Raw genomic sequence first — 23,676 nt, 5'->3', positions numbered from 1 at the left:
AAACAGAAGCATCACATGACATCCCTTAATGTGTACTAAAAAGAAATTATACAAATGAACCTAATGCAGACTAAAAAGAAAGTATACAAATGAACTTATCTACAAAACAGAGACTTAGAGAATGAATTTAGGCTTGCTGGGGGTGGTGGGGAGAATGGAGGGAAAGGATAGCTAGGGAGTTTGGGAGCCACATGTACACACTGCTGTGTTTAAAATGGATAACCAACAAGGACCTACTGTAGAGCACAGGGAACTCAGCTCAGTGTTATGGGCCAGCCTGGCTAGGAGGGGAGTTTGGGGAAGGATGGCTGAGTAACTTTGCTGTGCACCTGAAACTCTCACAGCATTATTAACCAGCTATACTCCAATATAAAATAAAAAGTTTAAAAATAAAATATTAAAAACAAGAATTTTTTAGAAGGTATTATTTAGAAAAACTGGTGTGTGATTTTCTCAGCTGAAGCTAAATAAAATGGAAGATCTATTTTTTAAATATCAATTTTAAACTTTGGTAAAATAAACTGATCTGTGACTTTGTTAAAAAATGACAAAATTTAATAAATTTGGAAACTGAAAAACATTTGAATTACTAAGTAAATTCGATCTTTCGTTCTTTTTAAAGTAAAACAGTCATAGTCTGGAAAGTACAAAGACAATTTAATAGAAAAAAATCACAACTATACAGGTACAGAGAGAGGAAAAATACAAATATTAAGATGATCATAGTTATAACTCCATGTAGGTACTTAAAATTTTAAATTAAGTAAATAGGTTATAAAACAGAAATAGAGTCATAGATGTAGAAAACATTTATGGTTACCAAACGGGAAGGTGGGAAAGAGATAAACTGGAAAATCAGGATTGATAAATATATACTACTATGTATAAAACAGGTAACTAATTAGGGAGCTCTACTCAATACTCTGTAATGTGACCTACATTGAAATAGACTATGAAAAATTGTGACTATATGTATAACTGAATCAAATTGCTGTATATCTGAAACTAGCACAGCATTGTACATCAACTATACTTCTGGGGAACACATGTATACCTATGATGGATTCATTTTGATATTTGGCAAAACTAATACAATTATGTAAAATTTAAAAACTAAATAAAATTAAAAATAAATAAATAATAAAAAAAGAAATAGAGTAAATAGGTTCATTGGAAGAGAGAAATATTTTGTTGTCAAAATAACAAAAAAATAGAAGTAACTTAACAGTAGGGCTTCCATGGTGGCTCAGCAGCAAAAAAGCTGCCTGCCAATACAGGAGACGCAGGTTCCCTCCCTGGGGGTCGGGAAGATCCCCTGGAAAAGGAAACGGCAACCCACTCCAGTATTCGTGCCTGAGAAACCCTATGGACAGAGGAGCCCAGTCCCAGGGGTCGCAAAGAGTCAGACATGATTGAATGACTAAACAATGACAAATTAATAGTACGGATTTAACATCAGATTTTTTTTAACAAAACAACTAGTTTTGTTATGAATCGAAGGTTAAATGATGCATGAAATTTAACAAATAAAATATTTAAATTCCTGACAAAATAGAGTGTGCTGCAGAAATAAAAGGACAGATTGATAATCGACAATCTTTTATTTGTGACATAAATATGTCACAGGGATGAAATGTTCAGTGTGGAGAACATAGTCAATAATAACATAATAACTTTGTGTGGTGACAGATGGTAACTCGATCACCCTGGTGATATTGCCGTAATGTATGGAAAGAGCTAATCACTACGCTGCACACCAGGAACTAGCATAGTGTTATAGGCCAATTACACTTCAGACTGACAAACTCATGGAAAAAGAGATGAGATTTGGGTCACCAGAGGCAGGAATGGCGGGAAGGGGAATCTGATGCAGACAGCCAAAAGGCACGAACTTGCCGTTATAAGATAAATAAGTATTAGGGATGTAAATGTACAACACGATGAATACAATTAGCACCGCTGTGTGCTATACATGATGGTGGTTAAGAGAAGACAGCTTAAGAATTCTCATCACACAGAAAATATAATTTTCTCTTTCTTTTATATCTATATGAGATGATCGATGATCACTAAATTTGTGATACTAATTTCATGATATACGTAAGCCATTCCATGATACATGTACACCATTATGCTGTACTCCTTCAATTTACACAGGTTTATAAAATGATACTACTGTATGTCCATTATATCTCAATAAAGTTGGAATAAAAAAATAGAGGAGGGAAAAAATAAAAAGAAACACTATTATTAGGTGAGTAAGATACACTACCATTGAACATTGCCTGAATGGTTTTAAGGAAACCAAAAAGGAAATAGGAATCAGAAGCATTACTATAGGAGAAACAGAAGATTTTCATGAATTACTAGGATAAATATTGTATTCTGGATGGAATAAAATACTTTTTAAAAGGAATTAGATTTGTTTCAATGAATGGAAAATATAGAAGGTTTGCAGAAAAGACCAACATTCACATACCAGTTATTTTCAAGTTAATCTATTAGTCTAAATGCAATATAAAGTCAAAACTCCAGTGTGAATTGTGAAAACAGCTTTACATTTTTTCTCTACATTGAAAAAAATAACTTATATGCAAAACAGAAATAGATCCACAGACATAAGAAACGAATGGTTACCAAAGGGTAAGGGTGGGGGGGGGGCATAAATTAGGAGTTTGGGATTGACATATATACTACTGTATAGGTGGCTCAGTGGGTAAAGAATCCACCTGCAATGCAGGAGACATGGGAGACATGGGTTCAATCCCTGGGTCAGGAAGATCCCCTGGAGAAGGAAATCACAACCCACTCCAGTACTCTTGCCTGGAGAATTCAACGGACAGAGGAGCCTGGGAGGCTACAGTCCACAGGATCGCACAGAATCTGACACAATTAACACTTTGCATTTTCAAGAGATGAATTACCTCCTGATGAGGACAAATTCACTGCAGATCTAAAACAGATATGCAAGGATTCTACAGAGAAAAGTGCAAAACAAGTAAATGACGCTTTTTTAAATGACCTGAATGAATGGCTCTGTACCAGAGTTAAGGATAAAGAACACAAACTATCATAGAGATGTAAATCTCTTCAAAATATAAAATAAATTTGACTCCATTCCAATCAAGATTCAAATATTGTGACACTTTTATACAAGTTACCAAAATGATTCTAAAAATGATAACTCATAAAGGTACCAAAGTGGTCCAAATTATTCTGGAAATGAAAAACTAGGAAAACAGTCAGGAGGGACCAACTCACCAGTATACATCTGAAACAGAAGGAGGGAAAGTGAGTCCCAGCCTAGTTGCGAACTCGGTGCAAAGAAAAAAACAGGCAAAAGACACATGGCTGTGAAGGTGGCCTTAGACAAACTGGAACTGGAATCTTGGACTGGAAAAAAAATCAGCTTATATGTTCAAATATAGACTCCATGCAAATAATAAACATGAATGTAGAAAAGAAGCCTCTGAAAAGAAAATAGCTTTATCATCATAGAAAGAGAATTTCCTGAGACTCAAAAAGGAAGAAATAACAAAGGAATAAAAGAACAAACTGTCTTATCAAAACTGAGAATGTCTATAACAAAATTAAAATACAAGGAACCACTAACAGGTAATACTTGAAACATATAAAGCACGTTGAAGATATTGAATATGTGAATATATTGCCAGTTGAATATATTAAAAACTCTTACCTAATGAGTAAAAAAGACAACCTTATAAAAAAGAACCATAGTCATGACAGGTGATTGGCAGAAAGAAACCCTAGGGAACAGATATGGGGAAAGCACTCTGCCAAGTTCACAAGTAATTAAAGAAATGCAAATCAATCTAACAATGAAATTGCCTGCCCACCAGGCTTGTGAAAAATTAAACCTTTTAATAACTATTGCTGAAGAGGATTATGAACTGTTCATGGAATAAGTGTAGATGAAGTCTACACAGTGATCTTTATAATCGTGTCTGATTTTAAAATACGCTTCTCTCCACATATTTAATCACCTACACTTGACATGCCTACACATATGCAGAAAGTGATAAAATCAGATCCATACACATGGACACCTGTGTATAAACAACGAGCAGGAGACATACAAATATTAACACTGGATTTTAGGATTAGAGGATGAATTTCTGTTCTCCTCGTGCCTGGCACGTCATAGATGGACGATAACTATTTGTCAATGCAAAAAAAAAAAATTAGCTAATTAATGAGTACTTATGATATTTTTGAAATTTTTTCCATGAATTTATTTGAACCTATATATAAAAATCTCAAGCAAATTACTTCCAAGTCTATTAAGAGATAACTCTAGGATTCCTGGTAGACAGACTATGAAACTGAGAACTTGGTGGCTATTTATATAATGACCCTCAGAGAACGTATCACAATGCCTGTCGCGTTCTTTATGTCAGTTCCATGAGAGGTTTCTGAAATCTATTATCAAGTTACAATTAATTCGCTCTAGCAGGAAAAGCAGAAGGATATGTGCCGGGACCTGTCGTACAGCACTGATGCTCAGAAGAGCAGGGTACAGGCTGGGCGTGGGGAACAGCTAAAGGGTTATTAGGACACATACGCACGGCACACAGATGGGACAGACGGAAAACTGCTGAACTGCCAGAAAGGCAAAGTCTGGGGGTAAAACAAATGAAACTACCCCGCCCCTGCCAGCTCCTGCACTGCAGTGAGCCGTCTGAAGCTCCACCCTGTCCGTGGCAAAGCAGAAGCCGGCCCCAGCCACTCCCACCCACCCGGCTTCCATGGGGCAGAACACCCAGCATCAGTGCTGGAAGAGGGTGGCCCCGGGCTGCTTTCACCACCCTCTGGCTGGAAACATCAAGTCCATTTCATTCCCTCTTAGAGGCCTTTTTCCCCTCTTGTGAGCAGTGGTCACTGGAAATAAATTTGGAGGCCAATGACCTCCTCTGACTTTAGAGCACAGGATGGGGGGAGGCTGGGATTCTCTAGATTTGATGATCATCTCTACAGGCAATAACGTGATGGAACGTGGACTTTACCCCATGGGAGTCCTGACGACGGCGTGTCCCGAGCTTGGAGGCAGGTCCCCAGTCAGCATTTTGAAAGTGGTGGTTTTCCCAGCCCCGTTCACCCCGAGAAGCCCAAAGCACTGAAGGCAGAAAAAGAAACAGACCATAAAATCAAAATTACATCAGAAACGGCACTTGCTTTCAACTACTTTTGTGCTACTTTTGGTTTGTATTATTTGTAGCCTTTTACAATCATAAAATAAGTGTATAAAGCACTTTATAGTTCACACAGTACTTCTGAAATCACTGTGACATTTGAGCGGTATAATTTCAGCATTAATTCACAGACAATATATTCACGTCTGGAAAATGAAAGAGCTTGACAAGTTAAGTGCAATTACCACAAATTATGCTGAATCCTGTCTGATAAGACAGGGGCCCACATCACAGGTTCCTATGTCCCTCTGGTTAGCACAGCATTTTTAGGAGTCACGTCATCATAGTCATGACTATCCCAGTGCCTTCCTCTGTCTCTGAACCTCTCTCTGTCCTCTAACTCTGATGATGGCCTAAGCCTGACAACTAGTGAAGAAAGCCCTCTATTTCCATATGATCACACTCAGCATCAGGTCACCTTTTCCTGCTTCACTGTGTCATATTCTGTGTGGAACACGGCCCCGCTGTCTTTTGCAGCCCAGTGTCTACCTTGAACCTAGGCTATTCTTAGCTGGAGATGCTGTGGTGGAAGCCGAGACACTTATCCTTACTGACCTCCTTCCAGGACACCTGTTTCTCGATGTCTGGGCCCTGCTGGCTTCCTGGCTCCCTGAATCCTGGGTTTCCTGTGGCTGAGCCCACTTAGTTAGCACAGAGCCCTGTTTTGTAGCTCTGGGAGCAGTCTGCTTCAACACCTATGCTTTCCCCACCTTAGTGGGTCTCTTCTACCCTCTGAAACATGGGGCCATCCTGCTGCAGATCTGTGCTGTCCCCTGTCGCTGTCAGCCAGACCACACCTGAGCTGCTGCCCCAGGTACAACACCATCAGGTAATTGGAGCACATTCTACCCTCCGGGTTGAGGTTGAAGTTTAGCAGAGCCCTCTTTCTCACACTCCTGCCTCCCCACTCCGCCCATTCCTGCCTCCCTGCTCTCAGGCTCCACCCCCGCCGCCCTCTCTAGACTTATGGCTCTGAGACCATTCACTTCACTCTGCACCTTTCAACCTTGATCCGCTGTTACATCACACTGGGCACTGTTTATGACCTCCCACAGCCTGCCCAATTATTAATTCCTGGAGGGAAAGGGGCACAGCATAGCCGTCTCAGTGTTTTCCGTAGGCTTTTGCACAATTCTTTACATCTAAGTCATTAAACTCAGACATTCAAATAAAGCCTAGTGAATAGAATCCCAAGATGAATGCATCCTGGACCATTTAAGATATCTGGAGCATTTCTCTTAGGACATTTTTCAAGGTTTTTTTCTTACTCCTTAAATCTATCACGAAGAAGGAACTGTTGGTTAGTCATTCAGTCATGTCTGTTTTGAGACCCCATGGACTGTAGCCCACCAGGCTCCTCTGTCCACGGCATTTCCCAGGCAAAAATACTGGTGTGGGCCATTTCCTCCTCCAGAAGATCTTCCCCCTCTAGGGAGTCATTCCCAGCCCAGATATTGAACTTGTATCTCTTGCACTGGCAAGCAGGTTCTTTACACTGAGCAAACATGGAAGCCATGGAGAAGTAATAGCAAAATGGAAGTTGTTTTCTTTTTAAGCGAGGGTAAAAAAATAGTTCCATAAGATGGCAAAAATCACAATACTAGTCCTAGAGTTGAGCAGCAAACACAAACCCTGCAAAAAAACACTTGTTTAACATCTGTCCTGTCTGACTGCACACCTCGGTACAGGGTGCCATGTCCCTGGGTAGGCACGGATCCATCCTCTCTCGGCTCCTCTCTACCTCAGATCCACTCACAGCAGAGCTTGGATACCAATCAGATACCCATATAACCTACTTTGAATTCCTCAGAAGTTTGGAACAATATGAATGCAAGATAGTCTCATTTATTTTAACAGTTAATTAAAAGTAATCACTTCCAGAACTGACTTCCCTTTATGCATTAAGCATGCATCAGGAACAATTTACGTGGCTTCTGTCAGTTCAGAAAAAACACTTCTACTAGAATTAATGCCACGTTCATGAAAAACAACTCTAAGCTAGCTGTGGTGTGTGAGAGTTTTTACTTTTTCAGAGTAACATTTTACTAGATGGCTTAATTGGCCACTTAAAGAGTACTGAAGTTCAAACAGGAGTTAGAAGTGTTTTCCTTAATTAATCGGATTTATAAAATATTTGCACTCAATGGAGAGTCACCCTGTAACCCAAACAACAATGAAATGTCCTGAGTCACTTGGGCTTCCCTGGTGGTTCCCTGGTAAAGAACCCGCTGGCCAAGCAGGAGATGCGAGTTCAATCCCTGAGTTGGGAAGATCCCCTAGAGAAGGGAATGTCTACCCACTCCAGTATTCTGTCCTGGAGAATCCCATGGACACAGGAGCCTGGTGGGCTACAGTCCATGCGTTAGCAACTGAACAACACCAACCTTGATCACTTAAATTTTTAAAATTATGAAAGAGGATAAACCCCATCAATCAATCAGCAGAGTTTTCACTAGCGAAAGTCAACCGACTCTTTATACAGATCCAGGAGAGATTCCTAAAATGTGCAGATGCTTTCAGTTGTGATGTCAGATATTCTAAGGGAATAACATGAGAAGATCAACAATTAGACTGAGGCCTGTTTGCAGAAGAAAAGGTACAGGCAGAAGTCTCTTACCTCTCCCCTGCGTACGCCCAAGCTGATATCTTGCACGGCGGTCGTGCTCTTGAAGAAGCCCCTGTAACTCTTACTGAGGTTGTACAGCACCAGACTGTCTCCGCTGGTTCTGCCTTTCAGCACCCTCACTTGCTCTTTTTCAACATCTATGTCCTTGGAAGATGTGACTGTGCCTTGAATGGCAGAGTGGCCCCTGGGAGGACAGATAATTCAGAGTTAATTCACACCTGGGAGATGGGCCGGAAAGGGGGAAAGAAAGGTCAGAGATCATCCAAACGGTGACACAGATGGACACCAAACTCAAACCACTTGCTGATTTTCTGAACAATAAAGTCACGCCAGACTTTTGTGCCAGAGGACAAATAATTTATCACAAAGTTGTAAGAAATCAACTTGTCCGACCACTTCAAGCAAGTGAAGCCAAGAGTTAGTCACTCAGTTGTGTATGACTCTGAGACCCATGGACTATGGCCCGTCAGACTCCTCTGTCCATGGAATTCTCCAGGCAGCAATACTGGAGTGGGTTGCCAGTTCTTTCTCCAGGGGGTCTTTTCAACCCAGGGATTGATCCTGGGTCTCCTGCATTTACAGGTGGATTATTTACTATCTGGCTCAGCAGGGAAGCCCTGGAGCAAACAAGCCCCTTGATAAACTAGATTATACATGAAAGTCTCCAAGTGCTACAGTTCCGCAGCACACGCTGGACTGTGTAAAAGAATACACGGGAGGCACGCGACAGACACCTGCCAGGTGAGCACAAAGCTAACTCTCGCCTCTGATTTATTTTCCCTAAATCTGAGCCGGCTCACTTTCTAATCCTTATGATTTTCTTTTCTGGTGCATTTTGCCTTTCGAGTAAATCCCAATTTCTGCAAACTGTAATAAGCCAATATTTTAGTAACTAAATGAGTACAGATCACTGAGATAGTGTTGCACCCACATCAATTTCCTGTTTTATCAATGTAATATTGTAGTGTACTGTGTTTTATCCTATCACAGTATTGTTGGGAGAAGCTGGGTTAAGGGGTCATAGAATTTCTCTGGACTGATTTTGCTATTTCTTATGAGTCTTAAGCTATTTTAAAATTTTAAAAGTATTAAAAATACAATAAAATATCTAGAGCTAGACTCCAGTGCCCCCAGCCCCGTTCCCTGTACTAATTTTTCCATACCTGAAATCACGACTGGACAAACATATAATTTTCTCAACACACAACACAGATGATTAGAAAATACAGCTACACATGCAGGAGTATGTGTTATATGATGGATTTTATATAACGTTCAAAAGCATAAGAAATGAATCCGTCTATAGAGTGGGACAGGAAAGCCTGGTGTGCTGCAGTCCATGGGGCTGCAAAAACACGACTTAGGGACTGAACAGCAAACAGAGTGTGGCTGACTGACAGGGGGTTCTGAGGGGACTTCAGGTGCTACTGACTGGGGGAAGGTATCGCAGCTGTGTTCAATTTACGAACATTCACTGAATTTGACACTTTCTCCTTGACTGTTGGGCGCCCTTCCCCAGGTGAGGGTGCGTTCTATGGCCCTCAGCCTTGTCTGGTCATCCAGAGGCTGTCTCGCACTCCACCAGGACACACATCCCCTTATCCCTTCCTGTTTCCAAGACCCATCAGCAGTTTCGACCATCTCCTCATTAGCATCACCGGGCAGCTCTGTGCCTGCTGGTCTGAGACTCTGGTCTCAGGCCACAGAGTCTGCTCTTAGGGCTTGGGGCTCCAGCATGTCTACTGGTTTCATCTCAAGTGCATCTGGTGGGTGGGGGGCTCTGAGTGAGGTCATTGCCCGTTGGCCTCCTCCCCACAACACAACATGCAGTTCATGCCCCTGTACTCAGAAACGAGCTGCCTGGCCATCCTCCAACTGACAATCATGAAAAACGGCATCTGTGTCAAGAGGAAGGAGCCTGGTGGGCATTGGTGCAGCAGGTCCTTGCAGGGATTTAGTGCAGCTGATATCAGAAGGGAGACGCTGCCCTGGGCCATGTGGCTGCTCAGACCCAGCTGGCAACTGGGATATAGAGAGCAGAAACTGCCTCCAGACCAGAGAGACAACAAACAGGGACCTCCCCCCACCCCATGACCAAAGCCCACCCAACCTGACTCGTGTGTGGCTGGAGTGCAGGTTCTGATGTGGTCCTGGGTCTGGGCAGACAACACAGGCTGACAGAGGGACTGCAGGCTGTAAGCAGGTGCCGGGTGGGCAAGGGCAGTGGGGAACCGGCACCAAGTCAGGCGGGAGACAGTCCACTTAGGAGGGCTGCAGGAACTGTCTGCCCAGATGCAGAGGGTAGGGTGTTCCTATTTTTCCAGGAATTCACTGCAACAGTGTAAAATATTTCCTGCACAAGGAATTTATAGAGTCAGGTAGAGGAGAGGAACAAACACGTTAAAACAACACTGACGGCCCTGATGGTAAATGCGAGCTGTAACAGAAACACTGGCAGGATGTCATGCTGGGCTGGAGAGGCAGGAGGACCTACGGGGAGGGTCCTGGAGATGAGGAAGGCCGTCCTGGCAAAGGACCAGCCAAGACTGGAGATCAGGGCCAATGTCACAGGTGGAGACAGAAGGGACATCACATGGAGCGGCCCTGAGCATGAGCTGCCAGGCTTGAAGGGCCTGGCTGAGAAGCTTGGACTTGGCTTTCAGGCAGTGATTAGTGACCTGGTTAGATCTACATTTTAAAAACATATTAATTTGGTCAGATCATTGTCATTCTTAATGGAGTGACAGGTAACCCAGTGTCTAAGTTATATTTAATTTCTGGATTCTGTAACCTTCACAATAACAAAGAACAACAAATATTGACTATTTACTGCAGATAACAAGGACGTTATTCTAATATTTGGTTTCACTTATACTTTTCCACTCCAAAATCACTGCAGATGGTGACCACAGCCATGAAATTAAAAGACACTTGCTCCTTGGAAGAAAAGCTACGACCAGCCGAGACAACATATTCAAAAGCAGAGACATTACTTTACCAACAAAGGTCCGTCTAGTCAAAGCTATGGTTTTTCCAGTGGTCATGTATGGATGTCAGAGTTGGACCATAAAGAAAACCGAGCACCAAAGAATTGATGCTTTTGAACTGTGGTGTTGGAGAAGACTCTTGAGAGTCCCTTGGACTGCAAGGAGATCAAACCTGTCAATTAGTGTGTTTGGTAGAACATTTTCCTTAATTGATAAGCATCATCATTGCCAAATAGCAATAAAATGTATTTCACTAGTGATTCTAATAAAAGTATGTACAGAGAAGTAAAAATAAATAAATAAAGGAAATCAGTTCTGAATATTCATTGGAAGGACTAATGCTGAAGCTGAAACTCCAATACTTTGGCCACCTGACTCAAAGAACTGACTCATTTGGAAATTCCCTGATGCTGGGAAAGACTAAAGGCAGAAGGAAAAGGGGATGACAGAGGATGAGATGGTTGGATGGCATCAAACGACTTGATGGACATTAGTTTGAGCAAGCTTCAGGAGTTGGTGATGGACAGGGAAGCCTGGCATGCTGCAGTCCATGGGGTTTCATGTAAGGTAACACCCAAAGTCTTTACAGAAAAATCTTTTGATGCTGCAGCAGGATTGAATACCCTGAAATCTGCTGAAGGGGTTTCTACAAAATAAGTTTTAAAATAGATTAAACTATGGAGGGCCGAATACAGGACCAATTACATTTGAAAGGCACACAGAATTCTATTTCAACCTTTGCCAGTATTGGAAATCTAGATTCCAGAGGGATTGTGGCTAACTCAAGAGAGGTTTGTGATGGCTATTCAAATGGTTCTCCACTTTAGCAGATTCTAAAGGAAGTATGTTGATGAATTGACTGAGGGGGAGAAATTCTATAAGGAAATCATCATGGAGTGTTACTACTAGGTCTATAATATTTAACAGTTTCTCCTGTGATATAGTCCTAATTAGTACTTCCTCCATGAAGTATCCCTTTCTTAGAGCAACTCCACAGATTCAGGCCACAAGGGTTACAGAGGGAGAGACATGCCATTGTGGACCCTACATAAGAAAGTACACTCCTTGCTTAATATTTAAAATGTGTTATCTGTCAATACTTCACACATCCTTGCAAAACCACTTGTGATCCTATTGAGAATATAGAGATGCAGGTATAAGAATGTGTTTGTGTGGACATGGGCACACACAAACTCACGTGGACAGCACACATCATATACACACACACCCCTTGGGCTACTGACTTTCATTCTCACCTAACAAAGAGGAGGACATTATCAGCACCATTACTGAATAACAGTAATTAAATAAAACATTTTTAGTGCTAATAACAAGGGGATCCCTCCCAGCATCAGGGTCTTTTCCAATGAGTCAACTCTTCGCATGAGGTGGCCAAAGTACTGGAGTTTCAGCTTCAGCATCAGTCCTTCTAATGATCAGTCCTGGGTGTTCATTAGAAGGACTGATGCTGAAGCTGAAACTCCAATACTTTGGCCACCTCATGTGAAGAGTTGACTCATTGGGAAAGACCCTGATTCTGGGAAAGGTTGAAGGCAGGAGGACAAAGAGATGAGAGAGGATGAGATGGCTTGATGGCATCACCGACTCAATGGACATGAGTTTCGGTAAGCTCCGGGGTGATGGACAGGGAGGCCTGGCGTGCTGCAGTTCATGGGGTCGCAAAGAGTCGGACACGACTGAGTGACTGAACTGAACTGAACAAGAGGATCTTCAAAGGGCAAGTGGTTATCAGCACTGACTTTCTTACACACCTGCTTTTAGGAGTTGATGCTATTTTGCCACAAAATGATATTATGTTATGAAAGTGAAAGTGTTAGTCACTAAGTCATGTTCAACTCTTTGAGACCCCATGGAAAGTAGCCCATCAGGCTCCTCTGTCCATGGGACTTCCCAGGCAAGAATACTGGAGCAGGTTGCCTTTCCTTCTCCAGAGGATCTTCCTAACCCTGGGATCGAATCAGTGTTTCCTGAATTGCAGGAAGATTCTCTACCATCTGAGCCACCAGGGAAGTCAAGAGTATGTTATGGGATCAACTGAATTCACCCTAGGTGCTACAATCAGAGTAAGAGAAAAACTGAGCAATTGTAAGAAGGAAAATTCATTAAGGTGACTAATGGGTTGGGTTGATTATCTCACCCAATTAAGAATTGGGTGGATTATCTCAGAGGTTGACACCTTTTCTTTTGTCATTCCCCTTCCTAATGTCAGAAACTCACCAATGAAAAGAAAAAAACAAACAAAAACAAAGCAAACAAAAACTGTCAAACCCTAACTATGAGGTGTGGGTACGACACTGTTCAGAACGTTTCTTGTCCCGCAGCCTCCAGGATGGATTTGCTGCTCCATCTTTATTCAGACACTAGTTCCATCAAGGACGAGCCCTGCAGGACGTACCTGGGTTGGAGCCAGAGGTCTCTGTGAAGCAGCACCCTCAGGAGGAGAAGGACCGAGCCTTGTACAGCCAACTGCACGAAGATCCAGCCCAGGAAGTTCATCTCAAATGGGCTCACATAGGAGTCGATGCCAAAGTTATGGGTCAGGTCATACCTGATCTGATTGTAACAGAGTTCTATCAGCCCCTGACCCAGGCAGAACTGAGGGAAAATAGTGAAGACCCACTTGAGGACGTCATAGATGTTCTGTAAATTCTGTGCAGTGAAAGAAAGAGAAGTCAAAGTGAGAGCTCTTTGTAAAGAAGACATACAAAACCCTCAATCTTACAGCCAATACCATCCAGTGTTCCCTTACAATGTAAACTCACGGCTGTTCACAATGAGTTGTCTCTACTAGTGTGGTTCAAGGACAATAGAAAATCCAAAAAAAAAAGGCTTTTAGGTCAACACAAAATCAAAACAGCCCAATCAAAAACTGGGCAGAAGTCTTAAAGAGACATTTCTCTGAGGAAGACATACAGATGGTCAATAGGCATAAAAAGATGCTCATCATTGCTAAGTATTAGAGAAATGCCAATCAAGACCACAATGAGATATCACCAGTCAGAATGACCATCATCAAGAAGTCTACAAATGCTGGAGAGGGTGTGGAGAAAAAGGAACCCTCCTACACTGTTGGGGTGGGAAAGTAAACTGGTGCAGCCACTATGGAAAACAGGATGAAGATTCCCTAAAAAGCTAAAAACAGAGCTACCATATGATCCAGCAATCCCACTTCTGGGCACATATCCAGTGAAAATCTAATTTGAAGAGATACATGCACCCCGATGCTCACAGCAGCACTATTTACAATGGCCAAGACATGGAAACAACCGAAATGTCCTTCAACAGATGAAGGGATAAAGAAGATGTGGTGCACACACACAATGAACCATTACTCAGTCATAGAAAGGGATGACATAATGCCAGCTGTAGCAACATGGAGGCTACTAGAGGTTATTACACTACGTGAAGCAAGTCAGAAAGCAAAAGACAAATGTTATATGCTACTACTCATATGTGGAATCCAAACCATGACACAAATCAGCTGATCCGTGAAACAAACACAGACTCACAGACATAGAGGACAGATCTGCAGTTGCCAAGGGCAGGGGGGAAGGGGAGGGGTGGAGAGGGAGTTTGGGATTAGCAGATGCAAGCTATTACAATATAAAGAATGATCAACAACCAGGCCCCACTGTATGGTACAGGGAACTACATTCAGTACCCTGTGATCAGCCATAATGGAAAAGAACATGAAAAAGAATGTACAGATGCATACGATTGAGTCACTGTACTGCTGCACATTAGTAATTAACACAACATTGTAACTCAACTCTACTTCAATAAAAAAATAAGCTGAAAAATAAGAGTAATAAAGCAAAAAATGACTTTTGGGGGGCATGTATTGTTACATCACAGTTTACTGTCCTTTGCATGCAGACATGAGAAAAACATGAAAGGCTCATTTAATGATCCTTTGGTTCAAGTCTTGACCAACTACCACTATTTACAGATTTCAAGCAGTCCTAAAGGGGCTTATTATCCCACTTTTCATAAAACTATGTCCCTGGATCAAATAATATATGACTTCAAAGGGTTCCATTTTAACAAGATGGAAACAGGAGACTATTATAGCTTTTAACTCAGGATCTGACAGTTCAGGGAATAATTAATTAATGGTGAGGACTCAGATCTGACTGCAAGAAAGTCACACACTATCTCTTACCACGTGAACGAAGCTATTTGCAACTCATAACACCAACTTGGTAAATAACCCACATGTGTTGAGTGTAGCCACACAAAGTCACAGAACAGCAATTCACAAGTGTCTGATTCATAATGTCTCTACTTTATCAATTGGAGATTGATAAAGTATAGACATAAATTACTGAAACTATGAGCTTTTTCCAAAAGCCAAAACTACTGAGTGGGCACACCACAACTAGAGAGCCCGTGCACCACAATGAAAGATCCACACGACACAACCAAGATCCCACGTGCCGCAACCAAGACCCAACGCAGCCAAATAAATAAACATAAAAAAAAAAACTATGATTTTTTTCACCTACCTGCATCCCCCATCCCTCAAAAGAGAACCTCCGCAGTGGGAGAGACAGATGCGCCGCAGCCTGAATTAGAGCCCCAAATGCCTTTTCTGTGCATATCTGCTTATAAACTGTGACTTGGTCAAAACTAAAATGCTCACATTAACAGTGTTGTTTGTCTGCTGCTGCTAAGTCACTTCAGTCGTGTCCGACTCTGTGCGACCCCATAGACGGCAGCCCACTAGGCTCCCCCATCCCTGGGATTCTCCAGGCAAGAACACTGGAGTGGGTTGCCATTTCCTTCTCCAATGCATGAAAGTGAAAAGTGAAAGTGAAGTTGCTCAGTCGTGTCCGACTTAGCGACCCCATGGACTGTAGCCTACCAGGCTCCTCCACCCATGGGATTTTCCAGGCAAAGTACTGGAGTGGGGTGCCATTGCCTTCTCCAATTGTTTGTCTACATAGTGGTTAATACCAGCTCTACTGGTCTCTGGCACTGGTCTGAAAACCTAGTCCCCTTTCTCATCTTATGTCATGTTTTCATAGGAATATGTTACCTCTTGAACTTACAAAGGAATATCTGAAAATCACCCATTTATGACGTTGATCTTTTTAAGTGGAGCATATCAAAATAAAGAGCAAAGGGAAAAAAAGACCTCAGCAACAGCAAGGAAATGCCTTTTGTTATCTGTTAACAATTGAGCTTGACTCATTTTTTTGCAAACAACTTACTGCCTGCAGATTTCTCTCCAAGTGAACAAAGCTGTTTATAACGGGAGGGAACAAGGCATCCCAATGACCTCAGTCTCAGGACCTCAAGACTCTGGGTTGGTTTGCTCTGCAGGTCTAGAAGACCCCTCCTCCTCCTCTTCTGTCTGTGACCCGTCCCCAGGGCAGGGACTGTCTACCTCGAATCTGCCTGTCTTCCCATTTAGTTCATGACTGAGATCCATGGTATATCAGCGCTCTGATGGGGACAAGGAAGCTCTGTTCTGCCTCCACTAACTTCAATGCTCTCTCGAGTTAAAGTCAATGAATCGTTCTGCTAGTTTGCTATTTAAAGTCTAGACATACTAATACAGATTAGTGTCAATAACAGATCTAAAAAAATCACCAGAATAAATTGTTTCTTTCAATTGGATCCAAAAACGCATGTTTACAGAGCTCGCTGCTTCTGTACAAACGAGGGAAATTACACAAGCTGTTGGTGTAGAATCAATCAGGTCCCAGTGCGTCTGGGCACAGGAAGGGAGCTCAGCCTCCAACTTGCTGGACACTGACCAGCAGCTCGTCCTCCAGACTGGGCCTTTTTGGGGCTGTTTTCTCAGCCTCTGAGTGGATCCAACACCAGGACTAGTGAGGAACGGGGCCCACACAGACAGTAGGAAGTCAGGAGAGAACGGTGTGGCCAGAGCCAAGAAGGGAAAGTGTGGAAAGACGGGCAGAGGAGGCTTCAAACTCTGAAGTCCATCCCCACAGGCAGCCCAGGGGAGGCTGAGAAAGAGAAAAGATGAGTTACTGTGGACAAAACCCAGCAGGCCTCACAGGGAGGAGCCTGGCCCGACAAGAGTCAGCGGGTGGTAGCGGGTGGCCAGCATTTCTGGGTTCCACTGGACCCTGATGCCTGCTGGAGTGACAGCCCCGAAGTGGCCCTCCTGATACAGACAGCCTGATGGAAGGGGTTCCCTGAGAGAGGCACCTCCTCACCCGGATAAATATTCCTGGGCCAGGAGTCCAGTAACAGGGAAGCCTTCTGCTCCAAAACTCTGAGAGCAGCAAATCTAAATCTGTCCCAGGGCTCCGAGGGGAGAGGGCAGAATCACCTGGAAAATCCAAACCCGCTGTGGCCTGAGAGTATGGTCTGCTGCTACAGCTAAGTCGCTTCAGTCGGATCCGACTCTGTGCGACCCCATAGACAGCAGCGCACCAGGCTCCCCAGTCCCTGGGGTTCTCCAGGCAAGAACAGTGGAGTGGGTTGCCATTTCCTTCTCCAGTGCATGAAAGTGAAAAGTGAAAGTGAAGTCGCTCAGTTGTGTCCAACTCTTCGTGACCCCATGGACTGCAGCCTACCAGGCTCCTCCACCCATGGGATTTTCCAGGCAAGAGTACTGGAGTGGGCTGCCAGACCGGAGCATCCGAGCCCAAAGACAGGAATGTCTGAGCCCTGTTCCCACGATGCCCAGACAGGACACACTTCACACAAACAGCCACTCTTTCAACCATCGATCAGTCATTCATCCACAAACAGGGATGCGGCCGTGAATGCACTGCTCAGTCTGCCCTTCACCCAGGAAGCAGGAGCACAAACAACTCATCTTCTGCCTGCGGCTGCCAGCCTGGATCTGCTGCGTGTCAAGGCACAGATGTTTCTGCTAAGCGGAGTCCCTGTCTCTCTCTGGAGGTAAAGACAGTGGACACCAGCACATCTGCAGTGAAGCCCAGTTGGAAAAGGAATGGTCTCGGGGTGAGTTGACCCTCTCTCCCTCCCCTCGCCCCTGGGAGGCCATGCAGAGGGTCACGGACCTGAGCCTTGGAGACGATGGCCAGCAGCCGGGGCATGACCGTCATCAGCATGGTACAGAGGCCAAAGATGAAGTTCAAGGAGATGTAGGAGATGAAAGCGACGTCCGAGCTGGAGAAGATCCTCGAGACGAGATACATCCAGGGAAGAGTGGCATACCTGAAAAGCAAAGTGAAAAGCCGTGCTCCTCGACCTGCAATTCTTCCTTCTCTAGAGACTGAATCATAGACGAGATGCTGTTGGCTGGTTAGTCTTCCTCCCTCAATGAACAGAAGCACACTTGACTTAATAAAGCTGGCAGTATTTTCTAAAGATGAAGCGCATTTTCCGTAATATCAGAGCCTGGGTCGGGTCAAACCCAGGCCTGGGCGTGCAGCTTCATGAGCCAAAGAAAGGCCCACTTCCCCCACCCGGTGGGGCGAGCTTGGCCTTGCTCCTCGCTCACAGCTTCTCAGCAAAGAGACATGACACCTGTTTGTCAGAGTGAGAATTAAAGCTATCACAAGCGGAGAACGCTATACAAAAAGAGGACCTCAGATGAAAATGGAAAGCTTCCTCTCTGGGGTGCCCTCACGGGCTTCATGCCTTATGCCTCCAGTGTGTGCTCTGACCTCCCCTCTCCTACAGCCCCCCAGGTGGGAGCCGTGGCCCCGTTTTACCACGGCACTGACAAGGCTCAGACGCCTGACTGGGAACCCACAGCTGGAAAGGACGTGGAGCTGAAGTGGGAGTCGTTTCTGTGTGACCCGAAGCTGGGCAGTGGACAGCGAAGCCCAGAAGTGGCCCCCACAGGCTTCAGACGGCCTCACGCTGTAGGAAAACACCCACAAGGTTCCTCACAGGAAAACACCTCTTCGTGTTTCCTTCTCCAGAGCACAGAGCCAGGATTTATTCACGGTTGACTCCCCTCAGCTTCCTCCTGTGACCTCCCCAACCCACCTACCCCACCAAGCAAAGGAAGCTGGTACCTCAATGTGGACGCCAGCAGAGAAGTCACTGACTTTTTAAAAAAATGTTTATTAATGTTTTTTAACTTTTTTATATTGGAGTAGAGCTGATTAATAATGTCATGATAGTTTCAGGTGGAGCAAAGGGACTCAGTCACAAATGTACATGGATCCACTCTCCCCCAGAGTCCCCTCCCATCCAGGCTGCCACATAACACTGAGCAGAGTTCCCTAGGCTAAACAGTAGGTCCTTGCTGGTTATCTATTTTAAATATATCAGTGTGTACGTGTGTGCTCAGTCATTTCACTAGTGTCCAACTACGACCCCATGGACTGTAGCTCACCAGGCTCCTCTGTCCACGGGATTCTTCAGGCCAGAATACTGGAGTGGGCTGCAAGAGTACTGGATCCTCCTCCAGGGGATCTTCCTGACCCCGGGATCGAACCCGAATCTCTTGAGTCTTCTGCTTTGGCAGGCAGGTTCTTTACCGCCAGCGCCACCTAGTAAGCCCAGCCGTGCGTAATGCCAATCCCAAGCTCCGTACCTATCGCTTCCCTCTGTCCTTCCCCCTTGGCAACCAGGAGCTTGTTCTCTAAGTCTGTGAGTTTGTTTCTGTTTTGGGAGTTTATTTGTATCATTTCTTTTTGGATTCTGCACAGAAGGAACGTCATACGATATTTCTCCTCTGTCTGACTTACTCCATTCGGAACAATCTCTATGTCCATCCATGCTGCTGCAATGTTAGCATCATTTCATCATTTTTATTGGCTGAGTAACATTCCATTGTAAAGTGGTACAGCCACTGTGGAGAACAGTATGGAGGTTCCTTTAAAAACTAAAAATACAGCTACCATTTAACTCTGAAGTCCCTCTCCCTGGCTCAGCAGGCTCTTGAAATAGTTTTAGATTTGAGTGTAATTCCTTATCCACATGAAAGCTATGGTATTTGCCCCTGGATCAAAAATACATCCTTGTATTTCAGAAAATATTAATATTATATATGTTTAATATTAAACATAAAATCATACAGTATGTTAGAAACTTCTGTCAACAGTCTGCCTCATAATTCAGGCATGAAGAAAATGAGTTTTGAGCACACAAGAGGAAGGTAAGTGCTTTAATGCAACTGGTCTTAATTAGCTGTTGCATCAAACAGTTCAATGATTAATGATCACTGAACTAAATTCACACTACTATGTAAAAAATAGATAACTAATAAGGACCTACTGTATAGCACAAGGAACTCGACTCAATGCTCTGTAATGATCTATATGGGAAAAGAATATTAAAAAGAGTGGAAATATGTTGTCCAGTTGCTAAGTCGTGCCTCACTCTTTTCAAACCCATGGACTGCAGCAAGCCAGGCTTCCCTATCCTGCACTATCTCCCAGAAGTTGCTCAAACTCATGTCCACCAAGTCAGTGATGACATCCAACTATCTTGTCCTCTGTCACCCCCTTCTACTCCTGCCTTCAATCTTTCCCAGCATCAGGGTCTTTTCCAATGAGTTGTCTCTTCACATCAGGTGGCCAAAATGTTGGAGCTTCGTATGCGTAACTTATTCACTGTGCTGTACATCGAAAGCTAACACAACACTATAAATCAACTATACTCCAATAAAAATTAATTTTAAAATAAACTAATTACCAAAGAGGTCATGGCTCCATGGTCTCCATCTGAAATACAGAGAGCAGCCCTGCCTCACGTTCAGCCCCACATGGCCACTCTCTGTCCTTCTCTGTCCCCCAGGACATAAACAAGGGCTACCCTGCCGCTGTGCGGCTCTCTGGATGAGCACGTGAGACAGCAGCAGTCAGAGCAGATTTTAACCGAAACACAAGGAGCAGCAGCAGTCTGTGAGCCAGTTGTGGGAGGCAGCTGTAGTTGCTGTGAAATTCCTTCCAAGAATGAGCCAACACTCCCTCCCTAACAACTTAAAACTACTGTTTCAAGGACTTCCTGGCCATCCAGTGGTTAGAACTCTGCGATTCCACTCAGGGTGCACGGGTTCCATCCCAGGTCAGGGAATTAAGAGCCTGTGTGCCACTCAGCAGGCTTCCCCAGTGGCTCAGTAGTAAAGAATCTGCCTGCCACTGCAGGAGGTGCAGGAGACGTGGGTTCAATCCCTGGGTTGGGAAGATCCCCTGAGGAGGGCATGGCAACCCAGCCCAGTACTCTTCCCTGGAGAATCCCGCGGACAGAGGAGCCTGGCAGGCTACAGTCCCTGGGGTCGCAGAGAGTCATTCACAACTGAGCACACACACAAAGGGCATAACCTATTTTTAATGAAACCTATGGTAGCTTCTAACAACCTCCATTTTTTATTAAACTATAATGCCATTTTAATATTTTAACACCGGAGGTCAGAGGGCTGCTAACCATTATTCTGCCATTTATGGGGTTTTCTATGGGGTCGCATACAGTTGGACACGACTGAAGCGACTCAGCAGCAGCAGTAGCAGCAGCCTCCCTTTGAAACTGGCCCCTCGCCCCACATGGCAGGAATTTTCCAAGACATGGAACAGGATTCTGTGCTCTCATCTTTTAGTGTTAAATGTGCACTAAATAGTGGTTAAGGTTTCACGTTTTTATGTAAGTTAGATTCTCTTTTCTCTCTGAGATTTTTAGGTTTCTTTTTCCTTTTTGATGCTTATTCTCCCTTTCCAGCTTAAATATTGATTTTTCCTCCATAGAGAGAAAGAAAAGAAAAAGGAAAATTGTAACTGGGCATGTTTTCCTATTATATCTTATGAGACTCTGATCACTTACACAATCCCTAGTTTTTCCAGATTCCAAACAAACGGCCCCTTTTAATGCCTGACTGTGTTCTTGGGTCTCAGCTTATTCTAGGATCAGCCTTTTTGAGGTGGTTCTGGGGCTCTTTCTGTGGACAGGAGGGGTCAGCCAACACGCTTGTCCACTGGGGCACTCAGGGGATGTGGTAGCATTTGGGGTCTCAGGGATCTCTCCTCTTGCAGGGGAGTCACCATGTCAGGGTCCTGCAAATTCCTGGGCTCCAGTGGAGGAAGAACCTGTCTAAAAACTGAACCAGCCCTGGGATGTCACCTGAGAGCCTGGTGGGTCCCTGCTTTGTGCTTCCCCCCCAGAACCTGCCTGAGTCACCTTTCCAGGTCCTCTGGGTCCCCCTCACCTAGGACCCTCCACTTGACATGTCACCCTCTGGGCCCATGGCTGTGCCTCAACCCGAAGAGACCAGTGAGTCTCCTGAAATCCTTTGAAAAGCGCTGCTGTCATGAACGTGCAGAGAATTCTTAGCTTAAGGTCTCTCTGTCTCTTTCTTTGTCCCTCATCTATTCATCTATCCATCCCAGTAAGGATATAACTGTTCCCTAATTAGATGCTTTGAAAAGTCTGAATTGCTGATACAACTGCCATCTATGTAAAAACCATTTTATAAACTTTGGCTTAGATAAAAGCAGAATGCTCTGTTTAAAAAAATATATATATATATATATACACACACACACACACACATATAAGTGTATATGTGTGCATGTGTGTATACTCAGTCGTGTCTGACTCTTTACGACTCCATGGACTGTAGCCCTCCAGGCTCCTCTGTCCATGGAATTTTCCAGGAAAGAATACTGAAATAGATTGTCATTTCCTGTTCCAGGGGATCTTCTTGATCCAGGGATTGAACCCATGTCTCCTGCACTGGCAGGTAGGTGGCTTCTTTACCAGTGAGTCACAAGTTAATTTTTTCCCTACTATTATCAAGCATCTCTCACATACCTAGCCTAGATCTAGAGTCAAATGATGATCTTATGCATTCTTGCTACCTGGCAGATACACTCTGGGGACTGCTAGCAAGGATCCTGATCAGTGTGTACAAAGGAGAAATTTGTAAAATGATTTTTCTGCTTTTGTTACTTTGATGCTGTGAGAAAAATAATAAAGAGACAGAAGTTAGACAAAACATTTCCAAACTTCTGAGACCAGGAGAGGGAGAAATACGGCAGCCGTAGAGCTTCACGAGTTCCAGGACAGCTCCGGAGCAGAGTGGGTGGTGTGTTTGAGCCCCAGAGGAGCATCAGAGACGGAATGACGGGCTCTGAGACAGATGGGGCCAAGCCGTCCCCGTCACTGCCCCCCGACCGTGAGCAGGCGCCAGGCGTCCTGCTCAGGCTGCTCAGCTCCATGCCCCTAGAAGCAACAGCGTAATTGGTTGGAAAGAGAGAAAACCATGAAGCCGGCAGCAGGTTCAAAGCTGCCCCGGGGGGTTCTCCTTCAGAAAACAAGCCGTAATTCTGCAGCCACGCGTCCCATCACATACCCGAAAAGTACCAGCAGCAGGGCCGTGGCCGCCAGGTTCTCCCGGAAAGTGAAGGCGGTTAGCTGGAAGGCCATGATCACAGAGACACACAGGCAGACGGAGACCAAGTAAAAGAGCTGAGAAATGAAGAGGAGAGGGCCTGTTAGCACAAGGGTTTGTCTATCACCATCTCCTGACCTCTGCCTGCCAATACAGGAGACACGAGAGATGCGGGTTTCATCCCTGGGTCGGGAAGACGCCCTGGAGAAGGGCATTGCAACCCGCTTCAGTATTCTTGGGCTTCCCTGGCAGCTTAGACAGGAAAGAATCTGCCTGCAAAGCAGGAGACCTGGGTTAGACCTCTGGGTTGGGAAGATCTCCCAGAGGAGGGCATGGCAACCCACTCCAGTATTCGTGCCTGGAGGATCCTCATAGACAGCGGAGCCTAGAGGGCTACAGTCCACGGGGTTGCTCGCAAAGAGTCAGTCATGACTGAGTAATCGAGCACGCGTGCCTGACCACAAGCTCTCGGTTCAGCTCCCACTTAGCCTGTGTCCTGTCTGGCCCAGCACACAGTTACAGCAGTGGACTCAGGCCTGGAGAGTC

The 23,676-nt window shown here is 44.4% G+C and overlaps 1 protein-coding gene across 1 annotated transcript in view; it reads right to left on the bottom strand.

The window, feature by feature from the left end:
• The window catches only part of ABCA13 (ATP-binding cassette, sub-family A (ABC1), member 13), a 402,303-nt gene that overhangs the window by 99,028 nt on the left and 279,599 nt on the right, over positions 1 to 23,676 (bottom strand). Inside the window, exons 51-55 of the mRNA XM_010831050.1 lie at positions 23,092 to 23,207; positions 17,849 to 18,005; positions 13,240 to 13,493; positions 7,828 to 8,020; positions 5,025 to 5,134 (exon numbers count right to left, since the gene is read on the bottom strand). Of these exons, the coding sequence (XP_010829352.1) occupies positions 5,025 to 5,134; positions 7,828 to 8,020; positions 13,240 to 13,493; positions 17,849 to 18,005; positions 23,092 to 23,207 (830 nt within the window). The remainder of the gene's footprint in view (positions 1 to 5,024; positions 5,135 to 7,827; positions 8,021 to 13,239; positions 13,494 to 17,848; positions 18,006 to 23,091; positions 23,208 to 23,676) is intronic.

Source organism: Bison bison, unplaced genomic scaffold (genome assembly GCF_000754665.1).
Source record: "Bison bison bison isolate TAMUID 2011002044 unplaced genomic scaffold, Bison_UMD1.0 scf7180017864522, whole genome shotgun sequence".
Classification (NCBI taxonomy): Eukaryota; Metazoa; Chordata; class Mammalia; order Artiodactyla; family Bovidae; genus Bison; species Bison bison.
The sequence above is the reverse complement of the archived record's forward strand: the minus strand, read 5'-3'. Positions and strand labels throughout refer to the sequence as shown.